Below are 26,511 nucleotides of genomic sequence, written 5' to 3' on the forward strand. Positions count from 1 at the left end.
CTCTCTGACAAACAAACAAACAAACAAATAAATAAATAAATAATCTTTAAAACAAACGCAGTTCTGGGATCTCACCCCAGATTGACTAAATCAGAAACCCCAGGGGTGGCGCCCCGCGATCTGTCTTAGCAAGTCTTCTAGGTGATACTGAGACAGCTCAAGTTTGAGAACCACAGGCTTAATACACAGTAACCATTGACAATTAGTTCCTGCAGAGCGAGTAGGGGGCAGGAAGGATTAATAAACTAAAGTTAAGCACTAAAGCGCCTACAGGACCCACCGAAGAGACTCTAACCTGCCTCAATCCCGGTTCCTCCCCCCTCCTCCCTGAGCACCTACAGAGCTCGCCGATTGGTAAAGTCCCTCGGGACAGTCACCACCCACCCAACCCGGGAGAGCGAAAACTGAACGGGGCGGCACCGAGAGCTGCAAAAGCGGCGCGCCTATTGGCTATAGGTCAGGCCGCATAGCGGGGCGGAGCTGCGCGTGCGCACAGCCGAGGCGCGACCCTGACGGCGGTTGAAAGATGGCGACTGTCGCCGAGCTGAAGGCCGGTGAGTGGCAGTGGAAAGTTGGCCGAATAAGAGGCGTCTGGCCTTCCGCCTGTGAAAAGGATGGAACGAGCGGAACACAGAGTCAGCATCTTTGGGGTCGTTCTGCGGCGTCAGGGCTCGCAGAGAGTCTGGCTGGTGTGGCAGCCGCTGCGTCCGGGCCCTGGGTGAGGGAAGCGGTCGCACAGGGGCGGTTCAGTTTTGGAACCAGCTTTGAGCTGGCAGAGGAGCGGCAGGACCCCTAGGTTCCCGAGAAGTCTATAGGCGCATTTGTCGGACCCCGCTAGAGCCGAGGCTTTGGGCCGCAGCTTTCATTTGGGATTGAGGGTAACAATATCCGTATCCGTTATTGGGGTTAGATGCAACTCCTAAGCTATTTGCTTACTTGTCTCGCGGAATCCTTATAACAACCTGTGGGGTAGGACCCGATCTCCATTGGGAAAATCGGGAGGTAGAAAGTTTCCTGGCTTGGCCTTTCTCCTCTGTTTTTCACCAAATTCCACAAAGGTGCGAGTCATCATGATACGGGTAACGGGTTTGTGCCCCGGTGGTTTTGACGCAGATATCCAAGCAAATAATAGTAATTATAGTTATAAGTGGCTGAGCCTTTAATGTCAGACACGTCCCAGCCCCTGTGCCACCTACTAGTCTAGGGACAACCTTATGCCCTTTTCAAAGATGGGGAAATTGAGGTGCATAGAGGTGACACAGCTCGCCCGAAATAACTTAGCTAGGAGGAGGAGTGCGTGAGAACCTGGGTAGGCTGCACCGAACTCCAGGTCTCACTCACTGGACGATGCTGCTGCCTGTTTAATAAAACCAGTTCCCATGTTGGGGGACCTTGGGCTCCAAACCAGGAATTGTTAAAAGATCTGGCAGAGAGGGGCTGAATCTCTTTGAGAATAGGATTCAGTAAGCATCGCTACAAATGTGTACGTGGGGCACTGGGCTGATGAACAGTCAGGAAAAAAAAAAAAAAAAAAGAAGCATTCCTTTATCCGCAAGAACAGATTTTTCAGATGAATTTGAGCACTGTGCCTGCATGAACTACATAACACATGTTAATACTGCATCAGCTTCGGAGGATGTAAAGATACTTTGGGATATGAGGCAGGTGAAGAACTTCTTTTCTGAAGAAGCGGTTACGGTACAGAGTTTTAAGCATAATCAAAGGAAGGGCAAAATGGTATGGAACCTGAAAAGAAAATGTAACTGGGCATAAAGAATGTACTGCGTAGGGGTGCTTGGGTGGCTCAGTCGTTGAGCGTCTGCCTTCAGCTCAGATTATGATCCCAGGGTCCTGGGATTGAGCTCCACATCGGGCTCCCTGCTTGGTGGCAAGCCTACTTCTCCCTCTCCACTCCCCCTGCTTGTGTTTCCTCTCGCTGTCTCTCTATCTCTGTCAAATAAATAAATTAATTTTTTTTAAAAAAGAAGGCCCTACGTAGGGGTGCCTGGGTGGTTCAGTCGTTGGGCGTCTGCTTTCAGCTCACATCCTGATCCAGGGTCCTGGGATCATGGGCGCCCTGCTCTTCGGGAAGCCTGCTTCTCCCTCTTCCACTCCCTCATTACTTCTCTCCGTGTCTCTCTCTGTCAAAAAAAAAAAAAAAAAAAAAAAGAATGTCCTATGCAGGTGTATCCCTTTGTTTTGTTTTTTTTTGCATTCCCCAGTTCTGAATATGGTTTGTGTTCAGCAAAACTCAGTGAAAGTGTATTTCCTGCTCCATTATCTTACTACATTGTATGGCCTTTTACTCCCCAGCCCCCTTATGGGGAATTGGGGAGGGGCGGAGGGGGAAAGACAATCTTGAGTAGGCTCCATGGGCACTCTGGAGCCTAGCGCTTGCTCGATCTCATCACCCTGAAATCGTGTCATGAGCCAAAATCAGGAGTCAGTCCTTAACCCACTGAGCCGCCCAGGTATCCCTGGGCTCTTACCTTTTAAAAACATTTCACATTTTCCACCTCACTTGGTTTTGCCTCTGAGAGGTAGAACTCATTATGTTGGAGCAGGGAGCTGAAGCATGAGCTGATGATGAGACAGGATAGGCTTCCTAACTCCAACTTCATTAATTGTCATTTCTCTGCGGAGTTTGAGGCTGTGCTGTGTGCAAATTCAGAGTAATTGGGACAGGATCCTGGCCAGCGAAAAAAATATCTTCCATTTAATTTCCAAAGATGGAGTTAGAGAACCAGTGTTTGATTATTTTTTTTTAAAGATTTTATTTATTTTGGGGCACCTGGGTGGCTCAGTGGATTAAGCCGCTGCCTTCGGCTCGGGTCATGATCTCAGGGTCCTGGGATCGAGCCCCGCATCGGGCTCTCTGCTCCGTGGGGAGCCTGCTTCCTCCTGTCTCTCTGCCTGCCTCTCTGCCTACTTGTGATCTCTCTCTGTCAAAATAAATAAATAAAATCTTATAAAAAAAAAAAAGATTTTATTTATTTGATATAGAGAGAGAGATCACAAGTAGGCAGAGAGGCAGGCAGAGAGACAGGAGGAAGTAGGCTCCCTGCGGAGCAGAGAGCCCGATGTGGGGCTCAATCCCAGGACCCTGAGATCATGACCTGAGCCGAAGGCAGAGGCTTAACCCACTGAGCCACCCAGGCGCCCCCAGGGTTTGATTATTATCCCAAGAATATGATAAGGCTGAACCTTCCTTTTATGGACCCGTTACAAAGTCTGATTGGTAACTGTGCTCGCACACCTGTCAAAAAGGTTGGGGGGATGATTTAAAAACAAGGGGCAAGAAAGGTTAAAAGTTTAGTCTACTAAGTCGTACCTCTATAATCCTTTCACCCAGGTTTTTGTTGTTGTATTGTAAAGCTTAAAGGGATTTTATGTTTATGTCTACTTGGGTAAGCTCCTTGGGCTCCGTGTATGAATTTTTTTCTTTATTTTGGTGTACTTATTTGGTGCCTTTGGCAGGATGCAGTACATTATTAAACTATGTTTATTACATCAGTAGTATACAGCACATACTCTAATGCTCCCAGGTAGCATTTATGGAGCTCTTACTGTGTTCTAGGCACTGTGGGTGACATGTGTTGATTGGGTTGGTTACTTAGCCATTAGGGACAATGTGAAAAAGGAGGTTCCATACCACTGCGTGGAATGATGCCAGTTCAGCTCTATGCCCCTCACTGTCCATACTAGTATTTATAGTTAAATCTCATTATCACAACTGATACTGTAATATGACCTTTGCTCATCAAGAGGAAGTTAGATTACATTCAGCGTATATATCCCTGCTTCTTCAAGATGGCAGTGATAGAGCCAATGTTAGATTTCTATCTCGGCTTACAGTTTCAAAATCCGACTGGTTTTGTTTTTGTTTTTGTTTTTTTTTTTTTTTAGAAAGTTAACTCATAAGTGTCTTTAAAAAATAAACAAAACCCAAAGAAACACCTTTTTGTTCAGAGTGGGCCATTCCCCAAAGGTTTTCGGTATCAGAGGTTTTATGAAAAGACAACAAATTTCTTCCTTTTATGGGATATACTTGTTATCTTTAGTCATCTTTCTAGACCAGAGGGTTTTAGTGACACAGACCTGTCTGCGGTGATAAACGCTCTTGAAAATATAGGAGACAGGGTAAATTCAGGCCCCAGTAAGCCAAGTGTAATTCTGTGCTCCCTTTTCCTCCTTTACTGAAGATGCCTACCAGACTATAGCTTCCCACAGTGATGATGCTGGAAAGATAAACTTGAATTCGCTTAAATATATTAAAATAGCAAGTCATTGCAACTTGAGAACTTTATTTTTTATCACAAACATGATGCTAATCAGATAACTTGCATTCAGCTCATTGTTTAGATCAAAGCAATGGCTATTAGGCCATTTACCTTTTTTTTTAAAATTTTACTTATTTATTTGACAGATAGAGATCACAGCAGGCAGAGAGAGTGGGGGGGAGGCAGGCTCCCTGCCGAGCAGAGAGCCCAGTGTGGGGCTGGATCCCAGGGTCCTGAGATCATGACCTGAGCGGAAGGCGGAGGCTTTAACCCACTGAGCCACCCAGGCACCCCCGGCCATTTACCTTTTAAACATATTTCTTCAGAGTATGCCTGAGGGTGACCAAATTTAATCTAATTGAAGCATTAATGTTTTATGTTTAACAGTTTTAAAGGACACGTTGGAGAAAAGGGGGGTATTAGGGCATTTAAAAGCAAGGATCCGAGCTGAAGTTTTCAATGCCCTAGATGACGAAAGCGAACCCCGACCATCATTGTCTCATGAAAACCTTCTAATTAATGAACTAATTCGGGAGTATCTGGAATTCAACAAGTATAAGTACACAGCATCTGTCCTCATATCCGGTAAGAGGTTGTTATTATTACTTGCCTGAAACAAAGTCTGCTTTTTCCCTTCCCTCACTTCTCAGAAAATATTGAGGCTGAAAATCTAATTGCGTTACCACACAGAGTCACCCAGGTGACTGGAACATAAAAATCTCCTGGTCTCCTTCCTAGCTTGAATACGTTCTCATGGGGCTTATTGTATTGTAGGGGAAAATAAATTCCTAAACACTTAAACCAGGTGTGTACTTTGAAAAATCATCTGTATTTTCTGATACTAAGGATAAAAAGTTGTTTTTGTTTGCTGCCAGGTTTTTTCTATGTAGATGCTTTAAAAATACAGTTTCAGAGGCTCAGTCAGTTAAGCATGTGACTCTCGATCTCTTGATCTCTTGTCAGGTCTTGATCTCAGGGCCATGGGCTTGAGCCCTGCGTTGGGCTCTGTGCTTAGCCTGGATCCGACTTAAAAAGCATTGGGAAGATGAACTCCAAACTCACTGTAATGTTAGGAGGGAGAAAAATGGTGTTGGGGGAGGAGGTGGGCAGTTAAAGAGACATTTATCTTTTATATTTTATTTCTGAAGAGAAAGTAAATAACTTTCTTCATAAGGAATGCACATTAATCAAGATAGACTTTCCTCTGAGCTGGGGGAGAAAAATGGGATTGGAAGGATTGCTTAGTTTAAGGTTTCTTTTCTTTTCTTTTTTTTTTTATTTTAAAGAGTTTATTTATTTATTTGTCAGAGAGAGAGAGAGACAGAGTGCGCACAAGCAGGCACAGGCAGAGAGAGAAGCAAGGCTCCCTGCCGAGCAAGGAACCTGATGCGGGACTGGATCCCGGGACCCTGGGATCATGACCCGAGCCAAAGGCAGCGGCTTAACCGACTGAGCCACCCAGAGGCCTCCCAGTTTAAGGTTTCATCTGTACTTTAAGACTTCATTCCTCATCCAAAGGGGAAAAGAAAAAATAAAGAGACCATGAAGTAGATTTTGGAAGAGAGAATGAATACTTTGTGATGTTGAACCTTTTCCACTTAATAGATTTTTAAATTAACATTCTATATCTTTTATTTAATGTTAAGCACATATCTTAACTGAATGAAGACTGACTGATAAGTTGTAGTGGTTTAAGGATCATCAGTATCAGCCTCCACTTTCCTCAGTTTGTTATAGATGGCTGTATAATACTATTAACACTGAGAAGTGAAGAAAATTATGAAAATACAATGAATTAGGTCTTGGACCTGGGCTTCCCTAGAATGAAATGTAGTCATATTTATGAAGTTTCATGTTAAGTGTCTTGTCTTTTTTAAAAAAATAACTGAGGTGTAATTAACAATACAGGGGCGCCTGGGTGGCTCAGCCGTTAAGCATCTGACTTTGGTTCAGGTCATGGTCCCAGAGTCCTGGGGTCAGGCCCCATGTCAGGCTCCCTGCTTGGTGGCGAGAAGGCTGCTTCTCCTGGCTGTGTTCCTTCTCTCACTGTGTCTTTCTCTGTCAAATAAAATCTTCAAAACAAAACAAAAACCCAACAAGACAAAAACCTTTTTTGCTATGCGGTTCTATGGATTTTACCAAATACGTATAGTTGTGTAACTACCACCACACAATCACTATAGAGAATATTTTTATCACCTCAGAACATTCAGTGTGCCCTGTTGTAGTCAGCTTCTTCACCTACCCCAACCCCTAGCAACCACTGATCTGTTTTTTTTTTCTGTACCTATCATTTGCCTTTTCTAGAATGTCATATAAATGAGCCCATTCAGGATGTAGCCTTTTGAGTGCACGTCCTTTTGCTTAGCATAATGCATTTCAGATTCAGCTGTGTTGGGTTTTTCCCCCTGAATAGCATTCTTTTGTGTGTCTGTGCCAGTTTCTCTATTAACAGTTGATGGCCAGTCGTGTGTAGTTTTTTGGCAGTTACTGTTCAAGTGGTCATTAACTTTCACCACAAGTTTTTGTGTGCAGGTAAGCTTTCTTGGGTAAAGAGCTAAGAGTGGGATTAGATTAGATTATGAAGAACATGCTTTCCTTTCTAAGAAATGGCTCAACTCTTTTCCAAAGTGGTTGTACCATTTTGCTCTCCTACTAGCAAAGCAAGTATAAGAGTATCCAGTTGCCCTGTATCCAATATTTGGGTAATTTTACTTTTAGAATTATTACTGCCAAGTGGATATTGTTACTGTCTTGTGTTTAATTTGTAGGCTTCAAAAAAAGACTTCTGAAGTCTAGTGTGCAGACACATATGTTCCCAACCAAAAATCGGGGGATTTAAAAAACGAATTTATGTTAAACTCTGTTAAGTTATACATATAGCAAAATGGTATTTTGAAAATTGTAGTCAAGTACAGTTGGCTCTGCCTTGTATGTGCCGTCACCGCTCTTCCAAAATTGGGTAAGTCTGTGTAACTGGTAAGTAGTTCTTCCCAAAATCATGTGTGCTTTTTAGATGAATAAAGACTCATGATTTTTCCTCTAGAATCTGGTCAACCTGTAGTTCCATTGGACAGACAGTTTCTCATCCGGGAACTAAATGCATTTGAAGAATCAAAGGATAATACAATGTAAGAAGTTTTTTTTAAATGAAGTTTTTAAAGATAAAAACTTAAAAATAAGTTTTTAGATATTGTTGTATTGGGAGTCATAATCACATAGTGGTTTTATTTCATTTTAATTGAGCAGGTATTTATTTGGTTTGAGTGTGTGTCTAACACTGTACCAAATCCAAGGTGTGTAGCAATAAACAGGATAAGGCTTCTGTTCTCTGGTACTAAAGTTCCTGTGGTTTCAGGGGACTGAGCATCTGTCTTACTAAGTGTCATTCTTCTTGGCTTCTTGATGCATCCCTTGTTTTCTTCTGAGGGTTTGCTCTCTCAGTTGTTTTCTTCCTCATGAACTCTTCCTCATTGTTTCCTTCGCTTCAGCATAGGAGTATACTCAGATCTCCAAAAATACCGTTCAACTCGTTTTTACCACTGAACTTCATGAAAACCAACCACCTGCTTTCATTTTTGTTACTCTCCCCCCTTTGCCTTCTCTGCATATGAAATTCTTGCTTCACCATTTATGCTGAAACTATGCTCTTGAAAAGAAGGGTGACCGCTTTCTAATAGTTTCTTAATTCTCTTCCTACCTCAAAGTTGCTTAAACTTTTTCCAGAGGATGCCTGAATGGCCAAAAAAATTGCACCCAGGGGGCTCAAAGCAGCAGCACCCCCCACCCCACCCCCACTTTGAAGTCTTAGGTTTCCTTTCTAAAAATTTCTTGATTTTTGTTGTTGTTTCTGCTTCATGGTATAATTGTCTGTTTTACCATAAAAATGTTATAAATGACGTACCACTTAAATTGAACTCTCCCACAAGTCCCTGGCATCAAGAGTGGGTGTATATCTGTATTTCCAATCTGAGAAGCTCAGTTTGACTTGAGTTTCTTTTTTTTTTAAAGATTTTTATTTATTTATTGGGCAGAGAGACAGGCAGAGAGAGTGAAAGGGAGGCAGGCTCCCTGCCGAGGAGAGAGCCCGACGCAGGACTCGATCCCAGGACCCTGAGATCATGACCTGAGCCGAAAGCAGCAGCCCAAACCACTGAGCCACCCAGGCGCCCTGACTTGAGTTTCTATAGCATTTTGTAATAGTGACTCTTCTCCCTTAAAACACTTTTTATCATTTGTCTTTTATGAACCTTTACTGTCTAGGTTTTTCTATCCGTAACAGTATTCTCTGTTTCTTCATTGTTTTTTTTAGGGTTCCTTTAAAACGTGAGCACTCTCCAAGTTTTGTCCTTAACAAAATTTTTCTTCCTGTCCCCTTAAATTAAATGTGTTATTTTCACCTTCTTAAACCCCCTTGTAGGTTCCTCATATAACCATTCGGTTCTTAAACTCAGAGTCCATGTACTTTTCTGGCTACTTCCCCTCTCTCTATCAATCAGTCACTCTGCGGTTCCGTCACTTCTGCCTCGGCACTGTTCAGAAGCCATCTGTCTGCTTTCTCTGTCTCTAGTCACTTTCTTTCCCAACTTACCTTCATATTGCCAACAGTTGGCTTTCTAAAAGGCAGTTAGTTACTGCTTTGTTTAAAACATTTTCATTGTAGGGCTGCCTGGGCGGGTTAGGCGGTTAAGCCTCTGACTCTTAGTGTCCTCTCAGGTCTTGAGTTCAAGGCCCCTGTTGGGCTCCACATCCGTAAAAACCACAAAACAAACATCTCCATTGTAAAGTTTTCAGATTTTAAAAGGTAATACAGATTGTATATTTGAAATTTGCTAAGAGTTTTCTCATCTATGAAAGTGTCACACACAAAGTAAATGGGTGAGGTGATAGGTGTGTTACTTAACTTGATAAGGGGAATTCCTTCACTCTGTGTGTGTGTGTGTGTGTGTGTGTGTGTGTGTGTGTGTGTGTTTCAAATCATCATGCTGTACCCTTTAAATACCATACAGTTTTATTTCTCAATTATACCTCAATAAAGCCGGGGGGGAAAGTAATATAACAAGTAAAACAAATACTAGATTTATGTGCCGGTGTGAACATAAAGCCACTCTCCATAAATACGCTGATATTTTTCAGGAAAACTTAAGAATTTTTTCACACAAAGTAGGATAAAGTCTAGAATAGCCTTAGTTAGGTCAAGCCATGCCACCAAATGAGTTTGTGCCAAACTTATGATGAAAACTAGTTTTCAGAGTTTTTGTGTTTCACCATTGCAAATAAGGTATGGTAAGGCTGAACTTAAAAAAAAAAAAACAAATTCTGGGACGCCTGGGTGGCTCAGTTGGTTGAGCCGCTGCCTTTGGCTCGGGTCATGATCCCAGTGTCCTGGGATCGAGTCCCACATCGGGCTCCTTGCTCAGTGGGGAGCCTGCTTCTCTCTCTGCCTCTGCTGCCACTCTGTCTGCCTGTGCTTGCTTTCTCTCTCTCTGACAAGTAAATAAATAAAATCCTTAAAAAAAAAAATTCTTTTTTTTAAACTTTTATTTAGAACAATCCTAATATCCATGAATTTGTGGATTAAATGTGCTAGCTACATCTTTTCTAATAACATCTAAAAAAAATCTGTCTTAAAATTTTAAATCTTAAAACTTCACTGATGTTAATTTAAGAACAAAATTGTTTAAACTTAAAAATCTTCTTAAAACACGCAGCTCTTTCGGAAATGTGGGTTTTAAAATTAAACAGAACATCAGATTACATTCCTGGATATACGAGGTACAATATAAGATATATTCCTTTCCTAAGAGTTGAGGCATCTTAAATAGAGAAACTTCCTTTCCTGCTTTCCTCCTGGTCTGAAGAAGTTGGCATGCAAGCAGTTAGTTATTGCTGCATAACCCAGTGCCCCAGAATTTGGTGGCTTGAAACAATCATTTATTGTCTGTGGTTGGTCAGGAATCTGTGGGCGGTTCTGGGACTGTGTTTCTCAGGAGATCCCAGTTACTATGTAGCCAGGGAGGTCCTCATCTGAAGGCCGGACTGGGGTTGCAGGCTCCCCTCCCGGGTGGCTTGCAGGAGGCCCCCATTCCTTCCCTGTGTACCTTTCCCTGGGACAGCTCGAGTGTCCTCATGACGTGGCAGCTGACTTCCCACAGAGTGACTGGCCCAGAGAGAAGGCACGGAGGCAACCACGGTATACAATGCTTTATGACCTAGTCTTGGAAGTTGCACAGGGCTGTCACGTAATACCTTATTTGGTTCATAGAAGTGGCTTGAGCCCACACTCCAGGGGAGGGCAGTTAGGCTCCACCTTTCTTTTCTTTTTTTTTTTTTTTTAAAGATTTTTATTTATTTATTTGACAGACAGAGATCACAGGTAGGCAGAGAGTCAGCCAGAGAGAGAGGACAGGAAACAGGCTTCCTGCTGAGCAGAGAGTCCGATGCGGGACTCGATCCCAGGACCTGGGATCATGACCTGAGCGGAAGGCAGAGGCTTTAACCCACTGAGCCACCCAGGCGCCCCTGTAAGGCTCCACCTTTCGAAGGGAAAGGAATGTCATACTTTAAACTATCACATCAGCTAATAAATAGACAGCTCAAAAAAAAAAAATCAGTGAAATTGTATTTTCAATGATGAGATTAGAAATGAAAACATTTCTGTTGTACCTCTCCTCATTGTTAGCAAGTAGCTTCCCTTTGTGCGGGGGTACTAATAGAGATCACCAGGCAGAATATTGTCATGAAAAGAATATGGGACTTGGAGTTCAAGTAGAAAGTTTGTTTACTTACGGAGGAATCTCTAGCATATCTTCCCTGAGCTGTGGTGGGATGATCGCAAGACAAGGATAACCTGGAGAAAGGTTAGACTGTTTTGTAAACTGTAAAAACAGCTTTTTAAAAAAAACCTGCCCTCGTGCTCGCTTCGGCAGCACATATACTAAAAAAAACCTGCCCTCCCTCCCTAAAAATAGCTTATTAAATATTAGTTCTTACTTAACTCCTGAATAGCTAACATTTATATACCATTTAATATATGCCAGGCACAGTTATAAAAAGTTGTTATTTATTAACTTATTTACTCCACAGCAACCCTAGGAGGTAAGGGGTACACTTATCTTCATTTATAGGGGAAGAAATACGTATCAGGGCAGGGACATAAAAAATCTTGTTGAGGTCAAGTGGTGAAGCCAGGATTTGAACCCAGGCAGTCTGGTTTTTGGGACATCTGACCTTCTTTAGGCAAGGATTTATTCACCCAGTAAGTGTTCACAGACTCATTGTATATCAGACCGTGCTAGGCACTGGGAAATCTCACGCCAGGCTTGGAAGGCAGAATTCCTCTGTATTGATGGATTGATGTTGTATTTCAGTTTAGGTGATGTTTGAGTTGTTAACATGGGTTCTCTGGGTTCTTAAGTTGTTTTTCGAGTTAAATGTACTCTTAAATTTTAAAAAGCATGAATAGATTGCGATTTGGATAGTAACTGTGTGTTTTGTTTCAAGTCTGGAGAATTGCCTGGCCCTTTTGGTGGCAGAGGCTGCCTTAAGAGAGATTTTTAAGCTTTTCTTAAATCTGCAATTTTTAATTGATTTTGGTTTTCTTCCTGCTACAGACCTCTTTTATATGGAATTTTAGCTCATTTCTTGGATGGAACTAAGGATGACCTCCAAAATCCATTTCTGAGAGGATCTTCACTTCAGCCTCCAAACCCAAATCTTGGCGAACAACCTAGCAGAAGAAAGCACAAGGGTATGAATTTCCTGGGATTCATCATTTAACTGTTAGCAAGTATTTTTTTCTTTTTTTGTTTTTTTCATTTTTTAAAAAAATTTTATTTTTAAGTCATGTCCATACCCAATATGGGGATCAAACTCAAAATCCCTAGATTAAAAGTTCCATCCTCCACTGACAGCCAGCCAGGTGCCCCAGGTGTTTTTTTCTTCTTAATATTTTTCTCTTGGAGTGCCTGGATGGCTCAGTCAGTTAAGCGTCTAACTTCGGCTCAGATTATGATCCCAGGGGTCCTGGGATCGAGCCCTCTGTGGGGCTCTGCTCAGTGGGGACCCTGCTTCTCTCCCTCTGCCTGCTGCTCTGCCTCCTTGTGTGCTCTCTCTCTCTCTGTCAAATACAGAAATAAAACCTTAAAAAAAATTTTTTTCCTCTCACAAATAGTTTTTCCCAATATTTTGAGTCCTAGTTTAATTCTACTTACATCTAATATGGTTGGAGTCTGTGTTACTGATCCTCCAGAAAGCAAAATGGTGTTTGGAAAGTGAATCTTGAGGGGATGGGAGAATGACTGGACAAAATTTTTAGATACTGTTTCTGTGCCAAAGCATGGAAAAACCTGATTTTTCACATAGATTTGTATTCTTTGGAACAGCTTAGATCATTGGCATACTCAATAAATAGATTTTTATCAAATCATCACTTTTTCCCCCCCTCCAAGACTGAAGAAAGGGAAGATTGCTGAATACAGATAGGGACGTCACAAGTTTCTATATCCTTTGTACTTTTAGGATAGTGTTGGTGGAAGACTGGTAGCACCGACAGATAACACAGTCGAACAGCCCCGATTTCTTTCAGAATGTTTACTCTTTAAATGTGCTTTCAGTTGTTACCACATCAACAATAGGCTCTCACTTTGATCATCTGAACTGAATGGTTTATAGCTCTTTCTTTCCAACCTCGGTAGAGTTGGTCTCTTTCTAAGGACAGTCACAGGTGGGCCTCAAGTAGCAGATGAGGAGAACAGATCAAAATCTTGAATGTTGAAATCTCCTTCTAGGAAACATTTAAATACTAGTCATCCTTCATAGTTTATCGTAAGCTGCTGTGAGCAGTATTAATTCCGTTAAATATTTGCTGCGTCTCCTAGGATCTGAACACAAAGTGTTTGTGAAGCAAGGTGACCTCTTTTGTGGGTTATTTCTGATGTCACTAGGAGTTACTCATCTATGTATCTTAGACTGCTGAGCTGATGGACCATTGAAAAAGAAATCACCCACCTCCTTACTTTACAGTTGAGAAAACCAGGACTGAGAGATTAAGTGAGTCCTGTAAAGCGCATGACTGATCGTTCTCACAGGATCAGGACCTCTGAGTGCCATTCCTGTACACTTCTCCACTTAAAGAACGTAAAGAAGTTTTCCTAGTTCCCTTTGCAGGGCTTGGTAAGGAACTGTCATTAGTGCCTACTATTTGACACGTACTTAAAAAGCGAAACAAAACGCACAAGGGGACAAGTAAATCTGTAAGTGTTCAAATAATCAACAGAAAATTCCCTTGAATCTCTTCCCTTTTGTCTCTCCCTAACTCCCTGATCTCCCTCCCTTCTGTGGAAGTTCTCTATTGGCAGCTTGGGGGCGGGGGTCTCCTTCCGGAGTCATTTCTGTGCATGTAAATTTGTATGTACCGCTACTTGACATGTTACCCTGAGAGTGGGTTTGTTTTCCCTTGTCTTGTCAGTATGTGTAGATCTGTGTTAGCCAGCGTTCACGTGTACAATATCCCCTGGTGGCAATTAAACAGAAAAACTGGTATTATCATATATTCTTGGTAAGCCTTCTTGGAGGGGGATTAGACTTCTACTATGTCTTTTTTCTTCCTTTGCTCATTTGTTTTGTTTCTTAAATTCCACATATGAGTGACATCATTGGTGTTTATCTTTCTCTGACTGACTTCGCTTGGCATGATACTCTAGCTGCGTCCATGTCATTGCGTGGCTTGTAAGCTTGTTATAATCCATCTCAGTGATGACGAATGACTAATAAGAAAGTTACAAGTCACGGAGTATTTCTTAACCCAGTTATGTTCTTTTGAGACGTGGGTCACAGAATAGCTGGTGGTAGCTTTACACCATGGAGATGGGGGGCTGGAGAGGCACACTAGCTGCTTGGGGGCCCTCAGAGCCCTCAGAGAGGTCCAAGTCAGTTGAGCTTGGGGCTTGTGTTCTGTGGAAAGCTCTGTGGCAGGCTCAGAGGTGAGGACGGTTGAACTAATAGAAGAACAGGGATCTTGCAAATTATTTTTCTTGACCATCAGAAAATTTCTTGATAAAGATGAACTCTTTATGCAATGATTTGTGAAGAATTAGCAGCCACGAATGGCATTTTTGTCCCAGTAACACACGTCAGCATTTACTTTCAGTGTCTGCTTTTTCAATTCTAGCTTACTGTTTGATAGAAACATGTTTTATTTGACAACATGGGAAGGTTATGAAAATTTTAAAATAATATTACTCAGATTACAATACTTGATCTCTACAGAAGCTCCTCTGAGTTAGAACACACTAAGATGAAATTGTACATGTGTGAACACAAGTCTAGAAGTAGGCCAGCACGAGAGCTCTCGTGTCGCAGCTCCCAAAGAGCTGGAAGAAAGGAACAGGGTTGTTTTATTTTTTTAATTTTTTTTTTTAAAGATTTGTATTTATTTGACAGGAAGATCCCAAGTATGCAGAGAGGCAAGCAGAGAGAGAGGGGGAAGCAGGCTCCCTGCTGAGCAGAGAGCCCCATGCAGGGCTCGATTCCAGAACCCTGAGCCAAAGGCAGAGGCTTAACCCACTGAGCCACCCAGATGCCCCAGGAATAGGGTTTATGTAGATACACTCACCTCTGGGATGGTGACCAGTTCATCAGGGCTGCTGATGTCCGTGCTTGAACACGGGAGGCAGGCTCTTAATGTAAGTGAAAGACCAGAAATCTTCTAACAGAGAAAATCATTAGCATCGCAACTTTACTGCACGTCTGTGAAGTGCATGCATCACATACTTCTTAGTAATGCTTTTCTAGAAAACCTGAAATGTCTGTGGCCTCAGGATATTGTTAATTTTGTTCTGTCCAGCAAAGCTGCCTGAAAATGAGGGAGACAGTCCTTGGTGATCCAGACCTACAGTCTCCAGTCTTTGTGAGGAGGATCAGCCGCTGGGGACTAGCAGGCCTGGGTGTAGAATCAGGTTGTCTTTAGAATTAGAAAATCCAGGTTGTGTTTTTGGTGCTAAAATCTATGTTTCTAACAACTGTCTAAATTTGTATTCTTTTTCTTCTGTCATCAAAATCATAAAAATGGGTCTCCCCCCCCCCCCCCCCGTGTAAAAATCGCTAGGGAATATTTTCAGTTTTTCACAGCTTTTTAGAATTTAATCTTTGCCTTGCATTTTTGTTGCATTTGGATGTTAAGTCTCTTCCGGTTCTTTAAATCCAGGGCACTTCTGCCCTCTACCCCTTCTACTCATGACAAAAATTGAGCAGAAGTGACTGGGACCCCTTTGATTGCCAGAGCACAAGGGGTGGTCACTGGGGCTCTGGGCTCTTCTGAACTCTCATGGAGCTTTATTCTTGTGTCTTTGGCTGCAGAAGATTTCTATACTTTCTTGGATATTTTCTGATGTGGTTAGGAAAATGTAAACTCTGCTAGTTTTTTTCTTGCCACAAGAGGGTGCTGCTGAGAGGCACGGCTATTTGAAGGTGGGTTTTTTTGTACTTGGTTTTTTTCCTTTTTGTTGAAGACGTTTGGCATCCCTCAAAATGTTAATTGAACACCCTGTCTTTTCAGATTCCATTCCTTACATATCATGTAAGAGAAGTTTGTAACTGCTCCTTACACATGGGTTTATACCGCACTGCTCTCTGTTCCCTTAAAAACACTTGATAGTGAGTCTTCAGTACTAAATGTTTCTGATTTCTTTAATAATGCTTTTAAAAGGTGAGTTTATTTCATTGTCCTAAGCCACCTAAAGAACTCTTACAATAGTAAAAACATAACACCCGAAAATACATGTAGCTATGTCTGCACACTGCCTACTTTGACTCGGGGTAAGTATTGACATTGTTTTCTGTTCGTTTCAGGTGACCACCTAAGAACAGAGAAAGGGAATAGCACTAACATCAAAGATCCTGTTGTTTCTCAAGCAGTGAAGAGATGACATTTCCATTCGGGGCATCTTTTGTCTTAAAATTGTGTGTATCAAGTAACATATTTACTCTCCCAACATTACCAAAATACACCACTAATATTTGTCCTTTGTAGAAATTTGAGTTTCTGCAAAAACATTTAGCCCTTCCTGTTTTACTACACTTGTGAATAAAAGCTAACTCCATCATCTAGCTTCCTAGATTTGACTCGAAAGAAAATATGTTGTTTTTAGAAGGTATTTTGAAGGTTTTTAAATTTGTGAGAACTGGAAGAAATTTTTAATACCCCGTATATTCCTTAAAAAAAAAAAAAATTCAGGTCTTTATAGCCATATGTTCTGCTCTTTAACAAGGTTACATTAAATTTCCTTCAGGCTGGAATTACGTGGATTTGTAGAAAAATCCATTTATGTTTTTAAAAAAAAATTTTAAAAAACATTAAAGCCAGATAAGATGTATTCCTGTGAAGTTCAGTTTTTTGTTTACAATTAGCAATTTTTCAGATAACCATTTATAATTCGGTTTAAATATCTGAATTACTATCCAAATCTGAACTTTGAAACTAGGTAACAATGTGCTTTTTCTTTCCTTAGACCATTTTGGCTTCTACTGGAAGATTTAATTAAAAGGTAGAGGGGGAAATAATTCTTTTAATTTTGCTGTCAGTGAAACAAAGAGTTTATTTTATTATATAAAGAATGTGGAATAAGCATGAAGAGACAGGCTTTAGGAGAAATACCAGAAAGCACCTTTTAAAAGATGGCATTGTTGAACCTCCACGCGGCCTTCAGTTGTGCAGTCACAAGATGAGCTCCGAAAGAGCCAGTCCCTGCTTACCTGGACTCACTGCACGCCAGTTTTTTATTCTTGGGTTAGAAAAACGGTAAGAGCTCTTCCTGTGCTATGTCTAAAATGCAATTTTGATATTTACAAAGACATTTTTATAACGTGGAGGCTGCAGACTGATGTCACTGAAGACAGCTGTGATAATAGCACCTGATTGGCAGAAGTCATAAAGTATAATCCGACAGAACGGCACAGGCGCCCACATACCGACGACATTGAGCCTGAATGTTTTCCACAGGGCAAGGGAGAAGGGCCGTAGATGGCGAAAGTGGCCTTCTCTTCACGGTGTTGATTCGGTGCTGTCTATTCAAAGTTTTGCGTTTCTCTTTGGTGTTGATAAGTGTTCCATCCTTACAGATGAACCAAGAATTTTTATCTGAATGCAGAAAATTATTAAAGAAAACCCCTTAAGCCATACTTTGCAAGTGAGAGGATTCTGAGAGGCCCTGTTGATGAGCTAGGATTACAGAAGAGATATACTGTTGGGGCTCATTTCCAGTTTTCAAATCAAATCTGTAGTATCTGGTAACAATTAGGAATCCCGTTGTATGTGGGAATATAAATGTCTGAATTCTTTTCAGAGGACTTGGTTTACGTCCAAGGATGTTGGCAGTGGACACTAAGTTTACCTCAGGAATTACAATCATGCAGGACTAGATTAAGAAAAAATGCTGGAGTTTATAATTTTGGTTACTGATAGAAAATCATCACAATATAAAACTAAACAGAATTGTCCTGTGTAGTTCATAGTGTGTTTGTATGCATTGTTGTGTAACTTGTTTGAACCTAGGCAACTTTCATACTTTCAATGTATTACTTAATAAAAAAACAACTAAGCAACTCTTTTTTGTGCAAAGGATGTTCCTATGACTCTTCTTTCATCAAGAGGTGGGCACCAGGACAGGAAGAAGGTTGGGAGTGGCCCCCCCAGGCCTTCCTTCAGGATCTCCCGAGGCCTAGTAGTTGGAGGATGTAGAGTGAGAGGGAGGGAGGAGAACTTCCCCTGGTGTGCGGGGCCCCCAGCACCAGCCACATCACCCTGCAACACTTTTCATCCAGGAGCCTCATGATGTCAGTCTCTGGGGGAAACGGTATTGTAAGCTGGGGGGCCGTGTAGATGTTCAAAAAAACATAGTAGTATGTTTTTATATTTGCAAAAAGGAAAACAACCTATTTTCAAAACTCTCAAATTTTTGAGATTGCCCCAAAAGACCTTAGGTTGAAAAATCTGCTCTAGAAATTTTTATATTCAGGATTTTTAAACGGTGTCCATTCATTTATAAGCCAGTCATTGAAAAAGGTGCACTGGCTGAGACATGAAAGAAAAAAACAACTGGAGGGGGGGTGGAAACTGAGGGAAAGACAAGACAAATATAAAGTAGCCAGTGAACTATTCTCCTACCTCATAAACTGAATCAGTACATCATTGCTGGTGCTTTCCATGGGCTTGTTGGGAGAAGTTCTCCTCCAGAAATAGGGATAAGTTTTAGGAGAAGATTTGGATATACGGAAAAATAGGATGGGAATTAAGACTGAGGAGAGGTTTAGGGAAAGTGGAAATACAAAACTTGGGCAGTCCAAAAACCCAGCAGGAGCAGAGGTGGCGTTTGAAGATGATAAATTTAGCTTAGCATATATGTTTGCACAGAGTAAACTGATAGCTCTATAATTATGTGCAAGAACGCAGTTGTATGACTCACATGCCTGTATGATTATATAAGACTTGATGTGTTCTTTTAACCTAAAGCCAAGTGTACATGAAGGATTAACATTGTGAGAATATGCCTTTAAAGGCATTTGAGACAATGCTTCCCAGCCACTTGGTATTTGATTTTTGTTAACCATTCTGCAAGGATTGTGTGGTCTTTGTTCACTTTTTTTATATGAAAGGTGAAACTACCTTACCTTTTTTTAAAAAATAGATTTCTCTCTTTTTAAAAAAAATAATTTTATTTTATTTATTTGACAGACCAAGATCACAAGGAGGCAGAGAGTCAGGCAGAGAGAAATAGAGAAGGAGGAGGCAGGCTCCCTGCTGAGCAGAGAGCCCGATGCAATGTGGGACTCAGTCCCAGGACCCTGGGATCATGACCTGAGCTGAAGGCAGAGGCTTAACCCACTGAGCCACCCAGGGGCCCCCTCTCTCTCTTTTTAAAAAAGATTTTGAGAGAGGGAGAAAGCGACAAGGGAGAGGCAGAGGGAGAAGCAGACTCCCTGCTGAGCAGGCTCAATCCAGGACCTTGGGATCATGATCTGATCTGAAGGCAAACGCTTAACTGACTGAGCCATGCAGGCATCCCCCAAAATAGACTTTACTTTTGAGAGCAAGCTCAGGTTCACAGCAAAGTTGAGTATAATATATAGAGAGTTTCTATGTACCTCCTATCCACCCCCCTCACTCATGTTACCCCTGCCCCCCCCCACCCTCCACCCCTGCAAGTAGTGTCACATTTGTTCCAATGGGTGGACCTATGTGGACTTTATCACTCACTGTCTGTAGTTCACATCAGCGTTCATTTTTGGTGCTGTTCTTTCTATGCATTTGAACAGATGTATAAGGACAGCTACCCACCATTCTAGTACCACGCAGTATTTTCACTGCCCTAAAATCCCTCAGTTCTCCCCATTCATCCCTCCAGCCCCCCAACCCCTGGCAACCACAGATCCTGTAACTGTCCTCTTCGTTTTGCCTTTCCCAGAATGTCATATAGTTGGAATCCTACAGGATGTGGTCTCTTCAGACTGGCTTCTTTCCCTTGGTAATGCGCGCCTAAGATCCCTCTACGTCTTTTCATGGCTCCAGAGCTCGTTTGTTTCAGCACCAAAGAATATTCCATCACCTCAGTGTACCACAGATTGTCCTTTCACTGCTGAATAGCTGCTTGATTGCTCCCAAGGTTTGACAATTACGGATAAAGCTGCTTTAAACAATCCAAGTGCAGGCCTCAGCATGGACTCAAGCTTTTAACTCATTTGGGTAAATCCTAAGGAGTATGATTTGCTGCTTCATATGTGAAGAACATGTTTTGTTTTTTAGAACACTGTAGAACTACTTTGAGAACTTTAGGACACTTCTTTTTATTTATATATATATTTATTTATTTGACAGACCTGAGATCACAAGTAGGCAAAGAGACAGGCAGAGAGGGAGGGGGAAGCAGGCTTCCTGCGGAGCAGAGAGCCCGATGCGGGTCAATCCCAGGACCCTGAGATCATGACCCGAGCCAAAGGCAAGAGGCTTAACCCATTGAGCCACCCAAGTGCCCTTTAGGACCCTTCCTAGTGGAGGGTAGAGAATCTGGAGTTACCAAGACACCAGAATCGGAAAGTGATGAAGGAGAGAGAATTGCAGGTCTGTCTGCCATGCGGTCTTGTCCTGGAGAAGTGTGGAGCCAACACGAGTGAAACAGAAGTGGCTTTGTGCAAGAGATAGAGGCGAGCTGGGCTTGTGGCCAGAAAAGATGTCCATTCACAAGAAGGCACAGTGCTGTGCAACTCTTGGGCTGGAGGACTTGAGTGCTGGTGCCCTTTTAAATAATGAGATTGTGAAGCACATGAGGAGTAAATCATCCTTGGATCCAGTCTGTGATATGATTAAAACTGGAGGGAATCACATTTTGGAGCTTTTGAAACCAAGAGCAAATACAAAGCTATTTGATAAAGAGGGAAAGACTCCAAGAAATTTCCCCTCTGCCATCTTGTTTCATGAGTTCATGGAAACTCCCATTACATAGCACCCCACAAAGAAGACAAGCCAAGGAAATTTACTGGACAGCTCTTGAAGTAACACTTTTTTAAAGTATGCTTTTTCCCCCTTGATCTTAAAATAACTGGCTTTTTGAGCCATGAGAAATAAAACAGGCATTTGACTTCATTATTGTAACAATGCGCTTTTGAAGATTCGAACATCTGAGCTTCTGCGTTGGACAGATACTTAATGGCTGTTAGGTACACATACTGTCCCTGAACATGTGTAGAATGTACCAGAAATGTATGAAATACCTTATATAAGGCCTTCACATGCATCGTCATATTTAACAACCCAGTAAGGTAGTTGAGGTAAAGATTCGGTCCATCTGCGTTCCTCCTCGAGAAGACAGAGTCTCCGTTCACCGACTGTCCTGTGACTTCTGGCCTGTTGCCTCACAGATCATGCGTAACCTCCCATCCACTTAACGTGGACTCGATCAGACATGGGGAGTTGGAATTCCTGCTCCAACACTAACTAGCTATGCTAGTTACTTAATTCGCCAGCCTGTTACTTAATTGGCTTGTTACTTAATTCACCAGCCTGGTGTGTCAACAGCAAAATGGGGGAAAAAAATTTTTTTTAAGTACTTGCTTCCTAGAGTAGTTACAAGGAACTACCCTAGAATAGTAAGGAAGTAGGAAGGAAGAGGAAAGAGGAGAGAGAATGCAGAAAATTTCAGTGTTGTTGTTTTTTAATAAGCCCTCCATTTATTAATAATTGCTTATAGGGATTCTCTTTTAAAATTTACCAACAAATTCTTTAAGGAATCAAATGCAAAACCCCTTTGAAGTACCAGTGTTAAGGTCTCCAGTAAAGATGCCAGCTCTCACTTTGCGGCCAGCAAGTTCAATTCTGACAGCCTGCTCTGGGTTCGTTCCAGGACAGGAAGGTGGTGGTCAACTTCACTCTTCCCTTTCCATGACACCCTCCGCTCCGCACCCTGTCCATACCAGCAAACGCAGGGGCAATTTCCACTCCTTTTACAGTGTAGACACTGTAGGCACTGTAGGCACGTGGAGAAGCAGCTTATCCATCATTTTCTGAAGATCTTTACCCCAGGCTGTGCAGTCAGCTGAACCCTGGCAGATCTGATTTAGGGCACTTGCGTGTTTTCAGGGGTGGGAAAGCAGGAGAGTCTGACGTTGGAAGCATGAGGAAGTGACCAAGAGGGTCTGAGATGCTGAGTCCTGCGGTGGGGACCCTGCAGGAGGGACAGGCTCTCACTTGCCGTCACACACCCAAGGCCTGTGCCAACCTACTTGGTTTCAAGTTTGTTGAGAATAATAACTACCAGGAAACAGGACCATATGATCATTTTACATGTATCATCTCAACGACTGTTTACAAACATCCGGGTATGGAAACTGAGTCACAGAGCCCTTAAGGACTGGCCCATGGTGGAACAGCTAGAAAGCTGCACTGGCCACCAGCCTCAGAGAATTCAGCCCGAGAAGGCATTTCCCTTTAAAATCTCTGTGGAGGTAAATCCTGGCAATGATGGGCTCCAGTCCCAGCGAGAGCCTGGGCAAATCTCTGCACATCTCTAGGACCTCAGTTTTCTCACCTGCAGAATGGGGGTATTAATACAGGCCCACGCCCCCCCCTCCACCCAATCTGATCTGGTTACCAGGGGAGGGGTTGTGCAGAGAGCACAGAGCCTGACAGTGGTCTTCCCACCGCCTCTGACCCTCTCCCTAAACCTTCTGGCCACCGGGAGTAGCTGGAGCCCGCGTGGGCCTGGGGGGCTGTCCCCGCGCTGCGCTGTCGCGGCCACTGGAGGCAGGGCCCCCTCCCCCGCGCCCGCCGCGCCGGGAGGACGCTCGGCACCATATTTAGTCAGGGGGAGCGGGCAGCCCCGGGCTGGTATGCGGCGCTGGGAATTCCTGCAGGAAGGAGCCCGCGCCTGCCCTTTTTGGGTTGTCGCCCGCCCTGCGCCCCCCGCCGCGGCCCGGGAGGGAGGACCGGCCCGGGAAGCCGGAGCCCGTGCGGGGCGGGGAGCGGGGTGCGCGGGTCCCCGGCCTGGCGCGGGGCCAGCCCACCGCCTGGGCTTCCTTTTATGGCCTGTGTGCGTGCGGGCAGCAGAGACCAGGAGAAGACCGAGAGCCAGGGAGAGAGCCAGCCGGAGATCTGGAGCCAGCGGCAAGGGCCAGAGACAGAGGGAGACGTGCGGGAGAGACACAGGTGCCAGAGACAGAGGGACACTTACGACAAAGAGAGAGACAGAGAGAGACAGTGATGGACACAGTGACATACAGAGTGTCCGCAAGACAGAAGGCATGATGGATCTGTCAGACATACGCGGGAGAGAGACAGACAAATGCCGGGGGAGGAGGGGAGAGAGGGGTCCTAAGCTTTAAGTGAAGTTTTAAGCAGCTTCTTCATTTGCAAGAATTTTGGGGGCGGGGGAGCAAAGTTTGGGAACTTGCAAGGGCGGGGTCGCACCCATTTTCTTTGGATCCTGACACGCACCTTGCAAATTACGTGAATGTACCCTCCCCAACACACGCACCCGTTTTTTGGAGCTGCGGACCCTAAGGCCCAGAGCAAGGAAATGACTTGCCTGAGGTCAGGCACTCAGCGAAAGGCACATGGAGGCCTGAAGTCACAGCAGCGGGTTTTTTTTTTTTTTTTTCTTTTCTTTTTCTTTTCATCTTTTGCTTGTGGGTGGAGGTGGGGACGGCAAATTGGGAAAAATAAAAAGTTCCCTTTCCGAACAATTCCCAGCATTCGGGGGCTCCTGCCTCGCACTTTGCAAAGTTCAAAAAATCCCCTTCCTTTACCCTTCACGCAGCACGGCCAGCCCCGTATCCAGCCAGTGGGAGGCGAATAAAATGAGGAGCCCGGCCGGGAGGTGGCAACTCACAACCCCTCTCCCCCCACCCCCTCCGTGGGGAGGAAGCAGTTAAAATCCGTGCAGGGCTCTTGACCGGGCCAAGCCATTCTCAAACATCCCCGGTAGACGCTGTCCGGTCGACCCCTTTCTCCGGGAATCAGAGTCTCGGTGACTGTCCCAGAGCAGGAAAGGCGGGTGAGACACCTGCCCCGAAGGCTTCTGCCGCGAGCTCCGCAGCCCCCTGCGCTCCCGCTGGGCGTGCGCCCCTCTCCCCGCGCAGCCGCAGGTGCGCCCTAGGGCCCGCACTGAAGCCGCGCTCCCCGGGCCCTGCAGGGGGCGCTGCGGAGGGAGCAGCATGGGACCCTCCCTCCCACGCCCCCCGGGCCTCCTCCTCTCTCCCTCCCGCGGGCAGCTCCGGGTCTATAAAGAGAGGCGTCCCGGGCCAACCGGGAGATTTGGACTCCCCTGCCTGGGAGGTGTGCCAGATCTGAGCTCTCCACCCAGTTTCTTCTCCGCTGTCCCCCAAGTTGGGAGATCTGTAAGTAGGGTGGTCCTGGGGTGGGGGAGGGTCAATGGGGTAGGGGGTTTGAGGGTCCCACGGGGCATCCTACAAGGGCTGGGGAGCCGCGAGGTGTTTTGGTGGTCGTCCTCTCAAGGACTATGGGGAGGAAGTAGGGATTCCCAATTTTCATTTCTCTGCCCCAGTCAGCCTAGGCTTTCCTTAAACCAGCATCTCCCAAGGTTGTCAATGATAATTACCTCCTTGGGGGTCCTTTCTAAAGACAAATGGCCAGGCCCACTTCCAGTTACACTTGAATCTCCAGAAAAAAAACAAAAACACCTTAAAAAAAAAGAGGCGTCCTATACTGTTCTTACAAAACAAATCTGGAAGATGCGACCCCTTACAGCCTCAGAGGACCAACTTCCCTAAGCTTCTAACTTTGATTTTAGGCACAGATAAAGCGCAACTGAACTTCACTGAAAAGTCGCTTCCAGACACAGAGGCGGGCAAAGTAATGCTCCAGGTGTATTCGGAAGCAAGGCTAATTCTGTTGAGAATGTGTTAAATGAGTCAAAAACACATGGGCAGATGCTCTGCAGAAAGAGGAGTGTTTTTCACCATTTAAAGATGTGCTTGTTGATATCCCTGGAGAGGTAGGGCTGGTTATGATCCAATGTATTTCTTACAGCCCAGTTTTCTTCCAGACCCCCTCACTCCAAAGTAAAAAAAAAAAAAATCTTATCCAGGCTAATCCCAGGGGCTTCAAATACCCAGACAGATGCCAGAGTCTCAGTTTGCGTCCATGACCCGCAGGTGGATTAGGTAAGAAGGTTCTGGGATTGTCTGCACAGCAGCTGATACAAATGTTGCTCTTTACGTCCCACAAAGTGGGCACACCTGTTGCACTTTCCTCCCTGCACAGAGAGCTGGTGGGGATTTTACTGCTTGAGGAAAGGCACCATTCAAAGCCACGCTGATCAAGAAGTCAGAGAAAGGGGCACCTGGGTGGCTCAGTGGGTTGAGCCGCTGCCTTCGGCTCAGGTCGTGATCTCAGGGTCCTGGGATCAAGTCCCGCGTCGCGCTCTCTGCTCAGCAGGGAGCCTGCTTCCCTCTCTCTCTCTCTGCCTGCCTCTCTGCCTACTTGTGATCTCTCTCTGTCAAATAAATAAATAAAATCTTTAAAAAAAAAAAAAAAGAAGTCAGAGAAAGTATTTAGAAACCCAAGACAGTGTTTAGTTCCAGTATTAAGAACCGATCGATAAAATTGCCAAGTGGCCAGGGTTTGGCAAAGGGAAAGTGGGCAGACTGTGAGTCAGCTGACGTGCATGGTTGTGTTTTCTTTGGTCTTTCTGGATGGGTTTTGTTTTCTTAAAGATGCTGGACTAAAAGGCATTGGATGGATGGCAGTGTGTGACAGAGGATGTTGGATCTCTGTGGCAGGAAGTCTTTCTTCCGAGCTTTTCCAGGGAGATAGCCGCCCAGCCTGGCGGGATACGTATGTACCAGGCACTGTAGCCATGTTTGATGTAATTTAGCTCCTGAATCACCGCAACAATCTTTTAAATTTAGGAGGCTCATGATGCCCATTTAGTAAAAAGGCAGCTGGGGCTCAGAGAGGTTCAGTAACTTGTCCAGCGTCACACAGCTTATAAGGGGTGGAGCCCATTCCTGGGTATGTCTGATGCCAAGGCCATAGCCTTGAACCCACTATCTTTTGTCTTTATGAAAACTCTTTTTGGAGTTAGGTTTCTGGGGGCGACCAGCTGCTTCCAGGAAGGCAAGGTTTTATCATCTTCTCTTTGAAGGAGACAACAAATGGACCTTTCAAGAATTTAAAATAAAATGTATTGTTTGTCCCTCCTCCCGGGGGTAAGGGTGGTGGGCCCTCCAGGCTGCCATCCCGAGGGTCCAACCCATGAACCAGCTGGGCTTCCCACAAGAAGCTTCTAGGGCTCGCCTGGTACACACCATGTTTTTTATTTTCGCATCTGAAATAGACGTGTTATTCCGTACAAGGTATTTGTTATGGGTTTGTTATCATTACTTTTCGGTCCGGGGGCCGAGATTGAGGCAAACATGCCCATGTATGGTAGCGTTTTCCACGAGGCCATCCCCAGCTCGCTTGCAAATTAGCATTCTATGGCAGCTTTGTTGGTCTCCACTCTGGGGATTTCTTGGCCCTTGTTCTTCCCATTTGGGAACAAGTGGGGGAGCCTGGAGAAGGAGGCCTTGGGGAAAGAAGGGGGAAGACTTTTGCCTGCTCCTCTCTTATTTACAGGTTTTATTTATTTAAGGAACTTTTTTTTTTTTTTGATCACTCACGTTTCTTAAGCTACTGCTTTCCAAGGTGGGAATAGAAAACAGAATTTCTGGTTCTGTAAAA

At 44.0% G+C, this 26,511-nt stretch overlaps 2 protein-coding genes and 1 long non-coding RNA gene across 7 annotated transcripts in view; 2 read left to right on the forward strand and 1 right to left on the reverse strand.

Annotated features, from left to right (window-relative positions):
• Positions 1-481: 481 nt before the first annotated feature.
• CEP20 (centrosomal protein 20) lies at positions 482-17,883 on the forward strand. Of its 2 annotated transcripts, XM_045993788.1 has the most exons (6): positions 482-554; positions 4,668-4,865; positions 7,327-7,411; positions 11,894-12,030; positions 16,131-16,241; positions 16,790-17,883. In XM_045993788.1, the coding sequence occupies exons 1-5, from the start codon at positions 527-529 to the stop codon at positions 16,205-16,207; spliced, it is 525 nt and encodes a 174-aa protein (XP_045849744.1). In that variant the 5' UTR covers positions 482-526; the 3' UTR covers positions 16,208-16,241; positions 16,790-17,883. The 2 variants fall into 2 exon arrangements, with proteins under 2 accessions (XP_045849744.1, XP_045849743.1); XM_045993787.1 differs by having other exon boundaries at positions 16,131-17,883.
• LOC123933974 lies at positions 9,778-11,882 on the reverse strand. The gene is made up of 3 exons (XR_006816716.1): positions 11,229-11,882; positions 10,817-11,185; positions 9,778-10,590 (listed from the first exon to the last, which is right to left on the reverse strand). It is a non-coding gene; the product is annotated as an uncharacterized LOC123933974 (long non-coding RNA).
• A 6,173-nt stretch (positions 17,884-24,056) lies between the features above and the next one.
• Positions 24,057-26,511, forward strand: part of MYH11 (myosin heavy chain 11) — a 110,153-nt gene continuing 107,698 nt past the window's right edge. For all 4 annotated transcript variants that reach the window (XM_045993786.1, XM_045993782.1, XM_045993783.1 and 1 more), the window contains exon 1: positions 24,057-24,164. The gene's annotated coding sequence lies outside the window, so the exon portion shown is untranslated. The remainder of the gene's footprint in view (positions 24,165-26,511) is intronic.

Source organism: Meles meles, chromosome 21 (assembly GCF_922984935.1).
Source record: "Meles meles chromosome 21, mMelMel3.1 paternal haplotype, whole genome shotgun sequence".
Lineage (NCBI taxonomy): Eukaryota > Metazoa > Chordata > Mammalia > Carnivora > Mustelidae > Meles > Meles meles.